The sequence below is a fragment of the Capra hircus genome, chromosome 6 (assembly GCF_001704415.2).
Source record: "Capra hircus breed San Clemente chromosome 6, ASM170441v1, whole genome shotgun sequence".
Lineage (NCBI taxonomy): Eukaryota > Metazoa > Chordata > Mammalia > Artiodactyla > Bovidae > Capra > Capra hircus.
Window position 1 is genome coordinate 116,313,379 of NC_030813.1, and position 13,318 is coordinate 116,326,696.

Sequence of the window (13,318 nt, forward strand, 5' to 3'; positions counted from 1 at the left end):
AGGTGGTTCTGGCAGCGGCAGAGCCCTCGGGTGCCAGCTGGGTACAGGAGGCCCCCGACCATGCGGAGGAGGAGGCCCAGCCCTGAGCAACGGGGTGCCCCCGGAGCCGGCACTTTCCCCGGGGGAGGGCCTCGCTCCCGCCTGGCTGGACTCCCTGCCTGCCCGGGGGGCTGCTCCCAGCTGCCCAGGCCTGCAGGCCCTGGCCCCGCCCAGCACCCCATGTGCAGCCTTCCCCGCCCGGCCTGTGAGCAGCCCCCTTCCTCACCGTCCCCCCCACTGTCATGAGACCCCAGCCCTGCTGGCCCTCAGACATGCCCTTCCTTCTCCTGGTGACCTTGGACCTCAGGCTGGGGCAGGAAAGAGTCACACCAAGCAGTCTGTCCGGGAGGCATCACCCACTGGCTACGTGGGCAATGGCCGGCGGTGCCCCACTGGCGTGAGAAGGCATGGGGGGCGGAGCCCAGACCTCAGGGGCAGCCCAGCAGGGCCCTTCCAGAACCTCTGGTCCGGGGCCCCCCCACCTCGAGACTCCCTCCTCCTCGCCCCCTCCCATGGCCTCCTCTCCACCCATCAGGGCGGTGCAGCTCCAGAGAGCCCGCTTTTGGCTTGCCCGCTTGCTGCCCGCTCATAGCCTCCTCCCCTGTGCCGAGGGGCTGTGCCCTCACTGGCCTGCACAGGCAGCCGTGCCAAGCTGCTCCCACTTTGCCTTTGAGGTGGCAGCCGGAAATCCAGGAGCTGATCAACCAGCTGCAGAGGGAGCCGACCAGCCAGCTCTCTCCTCCAAAGAGCAAGGCCAAGGTCACAGAGCCCAAGGAGCTCAGCCTGACCACCCCCAGGCCCCGTGCCATCCCTGTGCCTGAGCCGGTCCCCCAGGTGGCCGAGACCAGACCAGTAAGTGGAGTCGGTCTCCATGGGCCCGGCCTGTGCAGGCAGGGAGCGTGGGCCGTGTGGGCCAGGGCGGAGCTGGGTTCTTCCAGGGCTGAGGGTGCATGGGCCAGACCAGGAACATTCGACGCCCCTGCCACCCCATCTCACCCAGAGAGGGAAGCCTGGCTGACCCAGAGCCTGCCCAGAGGAGTGGGCACCCAGGGAATGAGGTCTGGTCAGTAGGCGTGGAGTGAATCTGGTGGCCGCAGGGTGCAGGCCTGTCTTACTTGGCACTCAGAGCCCTGTTGCTATGCACCTCTCCCTCCCCATAGAGTACATGCGCACGTGCGCGTGCGTGTGCGTGTTTGAGTGTGCATGTGTGTGTGCGCCCGCGGGTGCAGGCTTTCCCCACCTCGGGGTCTCTGCCTGTCTATCCCATCTGCCTAGACCCTTTATCGCTGCCTCCCACTCCCCTGCGTTGTTGACATCTCTCAGTCAAGATGCTTCTTATTACAAGGAAAAAGAGCTCAGTCTGGCTTAGACGATAGAGGACCAGTTGACTCTCATGGCTGAGTTAGGATCGGCTTCAGGCATTGTTTGATAAGGGTGCTAGAGCTGCTTCTTCGTGACTCTCTTTCCCCTAGTCCCCTCTGAGGGTCAGCTTGATCTTTGGGCTGACTTCCCTCATAGTAGCCAAACATCCAGGCCTCATGCCCACAGCTCGCTGTCCAGGGCACGAGAGGAGACACCTAGGGCCGAGAATCCTGTGACAGTATGGTTAGACCAGCTGGGGTCGCATGTCTGCCCTTGACCTGGTGACCATGACCGGCAGTGCAGTGTTTTGACCTGTCTTGGGCTCTGCCCTGAGTGCCTGGGATGGACTCAGCTTCCCAGAACCAGTCGCGTCCCCCAGCAGAACTACGGAGTCCGTGAAGGGTGAAGGGATGGTGCAGGGTGCTCTCAGGGTCCCAGTCCAGTCCCACCACCTGCCTGGTCTCCTTACAGTCTCTTCCCTGAGAGGCCTTCCACGGACCCCCTCGCCTCTATCAGCTCTCTCAGTTTCCTTTTCGTTGACCCAGATCCTTTTCTTCATGACATCAACAAGTTTTTACGGTTTTTATTGGTCTTATTAGTTTTCATAGTGTGGCTTGTCACCTCGGGTCTCCCTTCCACTGCCCCCCCCCACCAGGTCCCCAGGAGCACCTACGAGCCGCCCAAGGAGCAGCGGCTCCTGGAGATGACCAAGAGATACAACCGCTGGAAGGCTGAGGTGGGCAGGCTGCACGGGAGACCCCTGTGGGGGTGCCGGGGGGCGGGGAGGGGAGGGGAGGGGTGGTGAGCCGGCCTGTGCGTGAGTGGCGGGGGGGACCGCGTGGCGGCCAGCGGGGCTGCAGCCGTCTGTCCCTGCGCAGGAGCTGCTGCTGCAGGCCAACATCAAGGAGCTGCGGTGCGCGGTACCCAGGAGCCGCGGGGAGCCCCAGCTGCAGGTGACGCCCGCCCCCCACGCCCTGGGCGGGGCTCCACAGACAGGCCTCTCCCTGGCTCACAGCGGGGGACGGGGCCCCGAGCTGCCGGGCCATGTGCGGTCCAGGCCAGCAGGGGCAGCCTCGCACTCTCCGGCTGTTTCCAGGTTTTCCCACACTGCGCATTTAACGTTTCTGTGAGAAAAAACCCCAAGATGCATTTGTCAATAAAGTCAGGGAGCTGGGCCAGGAGGCCCCGCACTGGGTGGCTCCGTGCTGGGTGGACACTGAGCGGCGCTCCCTTGGGAGAGGCTGGCCTGTCCCCCACCACCCCACACCGTCGACCCGCTTGGGTGGCAGCAGATAGACCAGAGGTGAACCTCCCACAGGCAGTGGGGGCAGGCCAGGGGAGAGGGCACCCCGTCCGGGAGCAGCATGCCTGGGTGTGACAGCTGAGTGCTTGTGGATGGGGGTGCCTCTCACCAGCTGCTGTCCCATGGACCACCGTGCCAACCCTGAGGGGGTCAGCAGAGCCGAAGGCTGGGCAGGGAGCAGCCAGCCCCGTCCTGGGGCAGCCCCGGGGCAGCGGGGTGAGGGCCCCTGAGCCTGCAGGCTGCAGCGCCGGGGCTGGGAACCGTGGTCCCTGGCCCCAAACCCTCCCTACCCACCCAGGAGGCTGCAGGGCCCTGCCCAGCGACCCTGCACGGGGCAAGCTGGGCATAGGAGAGTGGGCCAGGCCTCTCCGGGGTGCATTTGGGGGCACCCATGAGCACAGGTGCCAAGCGTGGACTCCTGCAGGACTCCAAGAAGAAGCCACGGCTTCGGCTCCCGCCTCGTATCCTCAAGGCCCAGAAACTGACCTTCTACACGGTGAGCGGGAATCCTGGGGCCTCTCCCTACGCGTCCGCCTCCGGGCCTGTCCCACTGAGGACATCCCAGCCCTTTCGGCCTAGGGTAGCGCCAGGCAGGGGGCGGGTGTGGACGGCAGAGGGGCAGGGGGCGCTGGCCGCTCCGAGGCCACCCCCCACCCCCATCACAGCCCGCCCCCACCCTCTCCCGCAGCCTAATGACAACGCCCCGGTCAAGCTCAATACGGCTGCCATCCTGCGCGAAGGGGCCCTGTACCAGCGGCAGGGGGAGAAGGAGCTGCAGAGGTGGGCACGGGAGGGCCTCGGGCGTCCCTTGTGGGGTCCGGGGGGGAGGGACACAGTCCCACGCGAACAGCCCCAGGGGCTCAAGAAGGCCAGCGTCAGGGTCATGGCCGCAGCCGAGGAAGGTCATCTCCACTTGGGGAGGAGATAGACAGGTGAGGAGGAGGAGGCTCAGGGAAACCCAGCCACCCCACACCTCCCTGAGGGGCCACTTCCTCCCAGGAACCCTCTCCAGTGCCCCCTCCCCTAGACCGCCCGGCTGCAGGCCCTGCTCTCATCCAGAGAGCTGGGCTGTGGGGGGAGCTTGGGTGTCTGACCGGCTGGATGAGAAGTTGGACAGAAGGACAGAGGGGTGGGGGACAGACAGGTGGCTGAAGGGATGAGGAGGGAGACGCGGCCGGAGGGTGGGTGCACACGCTGGACCAGGGCGGGTGGGCTGGGGTCGTCGGCGGGCGGCCTGGGGCCAGGTATCCGGTGCAGAGCGGCCACACTCGTGAAGGTGATGCGCCCCAACGGGGACCCTGGGCTCCGGGCAGGCCTCTCGGGAGCCGCCAACACACCCGCCGCCCCGTCTCCCCAGGGTGGACCGGCTCGTGGACGGGGCTGGGGACTTCTCTGAGTTCCTCGAGTGGCAGAGGCGGATGCAGGCGAAGGATTGGGAGGAGCAGCTGGCCGCGGGCGAGGTTCGCCGGCTGCGGGGGAAGCTGAGCCACGAGGAGGCGGCGCTGGCGCGGCAGCAGGTGGCGCGGGAGAAGAGGCGGACGGCGGAGCTGAAGAAGGAGGAGGTGACCAGGGGTGGGGGGCAGCCGGGGCTGCTCCCACAGTTGCTGACCCGGCCGTTTCCTCCTAAACCCACAGTGCTGGGCTGGGTCCTCTGGCCCTGCGGGGCCCGGGCCGGGGCAGGGGGCAGTAGTGGAGGGGCCTCAGTGGGCCAACTGGCCAGCACTTTGGGTCCAGGCTGCCCCCCGCCCCTACTAGCAGGGTCGGTTGGTCCCCGCACCTACACGTGAGGGGAGACTGGAGGACTGAGGGACATAAGACACAAGAGGGTATATCGGTCGCCCACGTTTCCAGTTAGGATGCTCTGGACATCGCAGGAGACATGGCCTGGCTGGGGGTGCCTTGCCGGTGTCCCGTCCAGAGGGCCTGGCGGGAGCCTGGACGAGGCGGGAGCCTGCAGGGCCCAGGGACACACAGGAGCCCACCCTCGTCAGATGTGCCTCCAAGGGTCTGAGTCGGTGGCTATGCCTCAGGTTCACGTGTATCACTCCTCCGGCAAGACTCATTTGTCTCTGTTCTTCACACTGTTGTTCAGTTCCACAGTCGTGTGCAACTCTCTGTCACCCCATGGACTGCAGCACGTCAGGCCTCCCTGTGCTTCACTGTCCCCCAGAATTTGCTCCAACTCATGCCCATCGGATCGGTGATGCCATCCATCCATCTCATCCTCTGTTGTCCCCTTCTCCACTTGCCTTCGATCTTTCCCAGTATCAGGGTCTTTTCCAGTGAGTCAGTTCTTCGCATCAGGTGGCCAAAGGATTGGAGCTTTAGCTTCAGCATCAATCCTTCCAATGAATATTCAGGACTGATCTCCTTTAGGATGGACTGGTTAGATCTCCTTGCAGTCCAAGGGACTCTTGAATCTTCTCCAACACCACAGTTCAAAAGCAACAATTCTTCGGCATTCAGCTTTCTTTATGGTCCAACTTTCACATCCATACATGACTACTGAAAAAACCATAGCTTTGACTAGATGGACCTTTGTCGACAAAGTAATGTCTTTGCTTTTTAATATGCTATCTAGATTTGTCATAGTTTTTCTTCCAAGGAGCAAGTGTCTTAATTTCATGGCTGCAGTCACCATCTGTAGTGATTTTGGAGCCCCCCAAAATAAAGTCTCTCACTGTTTCCACTGTTCCCCCATCTATTTGCCATGAAGTGATGAGACTGGATGCCATGATCTTCGTTTTCTGAATGTTGAGCTTTAAGCCAACTTTTTCACTGTCCTCTTTCACTTTCATCAAGAGGCTCTTTAGTTCTTCACTTTCTGCCATAAGGGTGGTGTCATCTGTGTATCTGAAGTTATTGATATTTCTCCCAGCAATCTTGATTCCAGGTTGTGCTTCATCCAGCCCAGCATTTCACATGATGTACTCTGCATATAAGTTAAATAAGCAGGGTGACAATATATAGCCTTGACTTACTCCTTTCCCAATTTTGAAATGTCTGTTGTTCCATGTCCAGCTCTAACTGTTTCTTCTTGACCTGCATGCAAATTTCTCAGGAGGTGAGGTGGTCTAGTGTTCCCATCTCTTCAAGAATTTTCCACAGTTTGTTGTGATCTACACAATCAAAGGCTTTGGTGTAATCAATGAAGCACAAGTAGATGTTTTTCTGGGACTCTCTTGCTTTTTCTATGATCCAGCAGTTGTTGGCAATTTGAACTCTGGTTCCTCTGCCTTTTCTAAATCCAGCGTGAACATCTGGAAGTTCTCAGTTCATGTACTGTTGAAGCCTAGCCTGGAGAATTTTGAGCATCACTTTGCTAGCATGTGAGATGAGTGTAGTTGTGCAGTAGTTTGAACATTCTTTGGCATAACTCTTCTTTGGGATAGGAATGAAAACTGACCTTTTCCAGTCCTGTGGCCACTGCTGAGTTTTGCAAATTTGCTGGCATTTTGAGTACAGCACTTCACAGCATCATCTTTTAGGATTTGAAATAGCTCAGCTGGTATTCCGTCACCTCCGCTAGCTTTTTTTCGTAATGATGCTTCCTAAGCCCACTTGACTTTGGACTTCAGGATGTCTGGCTCTATGGGATAATACCACCATGGTTATCTGGGTCATTAAGTTCTTTTCTGTATAGTTTTGCTGTGTATTCTTGCCACCTCTTCTTAATATCTTCTGCTTCTGTTAGGTCCACACCATTTCTGTCCTTTACTGTGCCCATCTTTGTAGGAAATGTACCTTGGTGTCCCTAATTTTCTTGAAGAGATGTCTAGTTGTACTGAATATATGATTTGCAAATATTGTGTCCCATTCCATGTGTGAGTACCCAGTCATGTCTGACTTTTTGCGATCCCATAGACTGTGGTCCATCAGGATCCTCTGTCCATGGAATTTTCCAGGCAAGAACACCGGAGGGATTTGCCATTTCCTTCTCCAGGGGATCTTCCTGACACAGGGATTAAACCCAGGTCTCGTGAAGCCTCCTGCATTGCCAGGTGGATTTCTTTGCGACCCCATGAATCGCAGCACGCCAGGCCTCCCTGTCCATCACCAACTCCCGGAGTTCACTCAGACTCATGTCCATCGAGTCCGTGATGCCATCCAGCCATCTCATCCTCGGTCGTCCCCTTCTCCTCCTGCCCCCATTCCCTCCCAGCATCAGAGTCTTTTCCAATGAGTCAACTCTTCCCATGAGGTGGCCAAAGTACTGGAGTTTCAGCTTTAGCATCATTCCTTCCAAAGAAATCCCAGGGCTGATCTCCTTCAGCATGGATTGGTTGGATCTCCTTGCAGTCCAAGGGACTCTCAAGAGTCTTCTGCAACACCACAGTTCAAAAGCATCAATTCTTCAGTGCTCAGCCTTCTTCATAGTCCAACTCTCACATCCATACATGACCACAGGAAAAACCATAGCCTTGACTGACAGACCTTAGTCGGCAAAGTAATGTCTCTGTTTTTGAATATACTATCTAGGTTGGTCATAACTTTTCTTCCAAGGAGTAAGTGTCTTTTAATTTCATGGCTGCAGTCACCATCTGCAGCGATTTTAGAGCCCCCAAAGATAAAGTCTGGCACTGTTTCCCCATCTATCTCCCATGAAGTGATGGGACCAGATGCCATGATCTTCGTTTTCTGAATGTTCAGCTTTAGGCCAACTTTTTCACTCTCCACTTTCACTTTCATCAAGAGGCTTTTTAGCTCCTCTTCACTTTCTGCCATAAGGGTGGTGTTATCTGCATATCTGAGGTTATTGATATTTCTGCCGGCAATCTTGATTCCAGCTTGTGTTTCTTCCAGTCCAGCATTTCTCATGATGTCCTCTGCATAGAAGTTAAATAAGCAGGATGACAATATACAACCTTGACGTACTCCTTTTCCTATTTGGAACCAGTCTGTTGTTCCATGTCCAGTTTTAACTGTTGCTTCCTGACCCGCATACAGATTTCTCAAGAGGCAAGTCAGGTGGTCTGGTATTGCCATCTCTTTCAGAATTTTCCACAGTTTCTTGTGATCCACACAGTCAAAGGCTTTGGCATAGTCAATAAAGCAGAAATAGATGTTTCCTGGAACTCTCTGGCTTTCTCCATGATCCAGTGGGCGTTGCCAATTTGATCTCTGGTTCCTCTGTCTTTTCTAAAACCAGCTTGAACATCAGGAAGTTCACGGTTCACATGTTGCTGAAGCCTGGCTTGGAGAATTTTGAGCATGACTTTACTAGCATGTGAGATGAGTGCAATTGTGTGGTAGTTTGAGCATTCTTTGGCATTGCCTTTCTTTGGAATTGGAATGAAAACTGACCTTTTCCAGTCCTGTGGCCACTGCTGAGTTTTCCAAATTTGCTGGCATATTGAGTGCAGCACTTTCACAGCATCATCTTTCAGGATTTGAAATAGCTCAACTGGAATTCCATCACCTTCACTAGCTTTGTTCATAGCGATGCTTTCTAAGGCCCACTTGACTTCACATTCCAGGATGTCTGGCTCTAGAGGAGTGATCACACCATCATGATTATCTGGGTCGTGAAGATCTTTTTTGTACAGTTCTTCTGTGTATTCTTGCCACCTCTTCTTAATATCTTCTGCTTCTATTAGATACATACCATTCCTGTCCTTTTTCGAGCCCATCTTTGCAGGAAATGTTCCCTTGGCATCTCCAATTTTCTTGAAGAGATCTCTAGTCTTTCCCATTCTGTTCTTTTCCTCTATTTCTTTGCATTGATCACTGAAGAAGGCTTTCTTATCTCTTCTTGCTATTCTCTGGAACTCTGCATTCAGATGCTGATATCTTTGCTTGTCTCTTTTGCTTTTTGCCTCTTTTCTTTTCACAGCTATTTGTAAGGCCTCCCCAGACAGCCATTTGCTTTTTTGCATTTCTTTTCCATGGGGATGGTCTTGATCCCTGTCTCCTGTACAATGTCACGAACCTCATTCCATAGTTCATCAGGCACTCTGTCTATCAGATCTAGGCCCTTAAATCTGTTTCTCACTTCCACTGTATAAGCATAAGGGATTTGATTGAGGGCATACCTGAATGGTCTAGCGGTTTTCCCTTCTTTCTTCAGTTTAAGTCTGAATTTGGCAATAAGGAGTTCATGATCTGAGCCACAGTCAGCTCCCGGTCTTGTTTTTGTCGACTGTATAGAACTTCTCCATCTTTGGCTGCAAAGAATATAATCTATCTGATTTTGGTGTTGACCATCTGGTGATGTCCATGTGTAGAGTCTTCTCTTGTGTTGTTGGAAGAGGGTGTTTGCTATGACCAGTGCATGTTCTTGGCAAAACTCTATTAGTCTTTGCCCTGCTTCATTCCGCATTCCAGGGCCAAATTTTCTGTTACTCTAGGTGTTTCTTGACTTCCTACTTTTGCATTCCAGTCCCCTATAATGAAAAGGACATCTTTTTTGGGTGTTAGTTCTAAAAGGTCTTGTAGGTCTTCATAGAACTGTTCAACTTCAGCCTCTTCAGCGTTACTGGTTGGGGCATAGACTTGGATTACCATGATATTGAATGGTTGCCTTGGAGACGAACAGAGATCATTCTGTTGTTTTTGAGACTGCATCCAAGTACTCATTTTGGACTCTTATTGACCATGATGGCTACTCCATTTCTTCTGAGGGATTCCTGCCCACAGTAGTAGATATAATGGTCCTCTGAGTTAAATTCACCCATTCCAGTCCATTTTAGTTTGCTGATTCCTAGAATGTCGATGTTCACTCTTGCCATCTCTTGTTTGACCACTTCCAATTTGCCTTGATTCGTGGACCTGACATTCCAGGTTCCTATGCAATATTGCTCTTTACAGCATCGGACCTTGCTTCTATCACCAGTCACATCTACAGCTGGGTATTGTTTTTGCTTTGGCTTCATCCCTTCATTCTTTCTGGAGTTATTTCTCCTCTGATCTCCAGTAGCATATTGGGCACCTACTGACCTGGGGAGTTCCTCTTTCAGTATCCTATCATTTTGCCTTTTCCTACTGTTCATGGGGTTCTCAAGGCAAGAATACTAAAGTGGTTTGCCATTCCCTTCTCCAGTGGACCACATTCTGTCAGACCTCTCCACCATGACGCGCCTGTCTTGGGTTGCCCCACGGGCATGGCTTGGTTTCATTGAGTTAGACAAGGCTGTGGTCCTAGTGTGATTAGATTAACTAGTTTATTCTTGGGCTTCCCTGGTGGCTTAACTGGTAAAGAATCTTCCTGCAATGCGGGAGACCTGAGTTTGATCCCTGGGTTGGGAAGATCTCTTGGAAAAGGGAACAGCTACCCACTCCAGTATTCCGGCCTGGAGAATTCCATGGACTGTATATCCGTGGGGTCGCCAAGAGTTGGACATGACTGAGCAACTTTCACTTACCTATTAAGGAAGGTAAATGTTTAATTGTAATGTATTATTACAGGTATCCTGTCCGGGTTACTCATTGGGCTTCACTTGAATGGTGTGTTCTGGCCGTGAAGTGTGTTTTCGTGTCCTCAAACGTACCAGTCTTCTCCTTCGCTGTATCTGGATTTGGAATAGTGAGGAAGGCTTTTCCCATGTGCATGGTATGGAAGAATTCAGCCATATTCTCTTCTAGCATTTGTGTGGTTTTGTTTTTAAACCTGGATCTGTATCCACTTGAAGCTTATTCTCGCGCGTGGTGTGAGATCCGAATCCAGCAGATGCCGTCCAGTTTAGTCTTCCAGTCCCCGAATGCAGGACGTGCCTCCACTTGCTTCAATCTTTTATTTCTTTCATCTGGTTATTAGGTTTCTGTAAGTTTGTGAGACTTGCACCTAAGTATTTCTTCCATGATTTCGCAGTGGTTGCGGACGGCACTATTATTTTCAGTTTTGGCGTCCACGTAGTGCGTGCCAGTCTGTAAAATACAGTTGGTTTTGCGTGTGGTTCCTGTGTCCCGTGGCCTCGCTGAACTCCCTAACTAGTTTTCTTTCTTTCTTTTTTTTTTCCTAACTAGTTTTCTAGGACACATAGGACAGTTTGTCGTCGATTCCTTGGGCTTCTCTCTGTGGCGCGGATGCCATCTCCTGTTCCGCCCTTTCCGGCCCGCATCCCCCCTCTCCGGCCCGCATCCCCCTTCTCCGGCCCGCATCCCCCCCCCCCCCCCCCCCCCCCCCCCCCCCCCCCCCCCCCCCCCCCCCCCCCCCCCCCCCCCCCCCCCCCCCCCCCCCCCCCCCCCCCCCCCCCCCCCCCCCCCCCCCCCCCCCCCCCCCCCCCCCCCCCCCCCCCCCCCCCCCCCCCCCCCCCCCCCCCCCCCCCCCCCCCCCCCCCCCCCCCCCCCCCCCCCCCCCCCCCCCCCCCCCCCCCCCCCCCCCCCCCCCCCCCCCCCCCCCCCCGCATCCCCCCCCCGGCCGCATCCCCCTTTCCGGCCCGCATCCCCCCTTTCCGGGTCCGCATCCCCCCTCCCCCCCCCTTCCGGCCCGCATCCCCCCCCCCCCCCCCCCCCGCATCCCCCCTTTCCGGCCCGCATCCCCCCTCCTCCGCATCCCCCTTCCGGCCGCATCCCCCCTTTCCGGCCCGCATCCCCCCTCTCCGGGTCCGCATCCCCCCTTTCCGGGTCCGCATCCCCCCTTTCCGGCCCGCATCCCCCCTTTCCGGGTCCGCATCCCCCCTTCCGCCGCCCCCCCCCCCGCCCCCCCCCCCCCCCCCCCCCCCCCCCCCCTCCCCCCCCCCGCATCCCCCCTTTCCGGTCCGCATCCCCCCTTTCCGGCCTGCATCCCCTCCCTCCGGTTTGCATTCCGTTTCTCTCTTCCTCTCGCCTGCTGCACTGGCTCGTTCTCCATCTTGGGGGAAATCAGTCTTTCACTGTTAAGTGTAATGTTAGATGTCAGGTTTGTCGTAGATGCGCAGTTTATCAAGTCGATTAAATTCCCTTCTATTCCTGGTTTTCTTAAAGTTTTTATCAGGAATTTTTGCCCGGTGGCTCTCTGGATCAATGGATACAGTCGTGTGATCGTCTTTAGCCTGTGAATATGGTGGATTCCATTGACCGATTTTCAAATGTTGAACCAGCTTTGCATTCTAAGAATACACCCCACCTGATTGTGGTGTTTGTATAATTCTTTTTTATGTATGTTGAATTCTATTTGCTACTAGTTTGATTTTCTTAGAGGTGTTCTTACATGTAGCTTCATAAGTAGTGTTAACCTATAGTTTTCTTTTTTGTAATGTCATCTGTCTGGTTTTGGTTATTGCGGTAATTCTAACTTCATAGAATGAATTTGGAAGTGTTTTCTCCTTTCGTTTTCTAGGAAAGATTGTGTAAAGTTGATATTCATTCTTTCAACACATGGTAGGATTCTCTAGTGAAATCATCTGGGTTTGGGGTTTTCTTTTTTGGATGTATCTAAATTAGAAATTCAACTCTCTTACAAGTTCCAGGGCGATTCAAATGATCTGTTTCGTTTTTGGTAGGTTGTGCCAGTTTCTGTTTTTTGAGAAATTGTCCATTTCACTAAGTTGCCAAGTTTATGAATGTAAGAGTTGTTTTGAAGATTCTGTTACTATCCTTTTTAATGTCTGTAGGGTCTAGAGCATTTCACTCTTGATATTGATGATTTCATGTTTTTTCATTTTTTCTGTGAGAATTGCTAGAGATCTGTCAATTCCATTGATCTTTTCAAAGAAACAGTTTCTTGTTTCATTGATTTTCCTCTACTGTTTTCAATGCTGTTGACTTCTGCTCTTTATTATTCCTTCTGCTTGCTTTGAGTTTACTTTGCTCTTTTCCCAGGTTCTTGAGGTCGGAGCTGGGTTAGTGACGCGAGACTCCGCTGCCTTTCTGTTTAAGTGCTCGGTGTTGTACGTCTCTGTTTATTTTGTTGCTCTGGCTGTGTCCACAAACTTTGGTATTTTGTATTTCACTTTCATTCAGTTCAGTGTCCTTTTTCATTTCACTTGAAAATGCCTCTTTGCCCCTTGGATTATTTAGGAGTATGTTGTTTAGTTCCCAAGCATTTGTCCTTTTTCGTCATTGATTTCCGGTCAATTCCATCGTGGTTGTTGAACATACTCTGTGCTGTTTATCTTAGATTTGTTGAGATCATGTCTTCCATTTTAATGATGGCTTCTTTATAAACCGCTGTCAGATCTAACGCCTCTGTGACCTCAGTGCTGGCATCTGCTGATTGTGTCTTCATTCTGCTGGAGACCATCCTGGCTTGTGTGTGATAACCTGTTGAAACCTGGGCATTCTGGGTATTATGTTCCAAGCTTCTGGGTCGCATTTAAGCCTTCTGTCTGAGCTGCCCCTCTCTGACACTGCTCCGGGAGGGGAAGGGAGGCACCACTGTGTTACTGCCAGGCAGGCTTGTCAGCCCACTTTCCCCACGTGCTTCTGCTGACCCCCGAGAGGGGCTACTCGTGAGGGCAAGGGCTCCGCTAGTCCTCCGCCGACAGCTGCCTGACCTGGGGTGGCAGGGGCACCTTATAACTGCCCCCACGTGGCCCTCGCTGTCATGTGGCAAGCGTGAAGGGAAAGCCCTCACTTGGCCCTCAGCTTCCTCTGACGCCACCCTGGTGGGGGGGGTGGTGGTGAAAGGACCCTTGTTCCCACGGGTGAGGGTGGACGCCAGGTTGCTGAGCTTGCTGCCAGCTCTCCTCTGGCACA

At 54.1% G+C, this 13,318-nt stretch overlaps 1 protein-coding gene across 1 annotated transcript in view; it reads left to right on the forward strand.

Annotated features, from left to right (window-relative positions):
• Positions 1–13,318, forward strand: part of CFAP99 (cilia and flagella associated protein 99) — a 35,816-nt gene that overhangs the window by 12,073 nt on the left and 10,425 nt on the right. The window contains exons 5-10 of the mRNA XM_018049830.1: positions 714–891; positions 2,057–2,137; positions 2,280–2,354; positions 3,129–3,200; positions 3,393–3,484; positions 4,062–4,266. Of these exons, the coding sequence (XP_017905319.1) occupies positions 714–891; positions 2,057–2,137; positions 2,280–2,354; positions 3,129–3,200; positions 3,393–3,484; positions 4,062–4,266 (703 nt within the window). The remainder of the gene's footprint in view (positions 1–713; positions 892–2,056; positions 2,138–2,279; positions 2,355–3,128; positions 3,201–3,392; positions 3,485–4,061; positions 4,267–13,318) is intronic.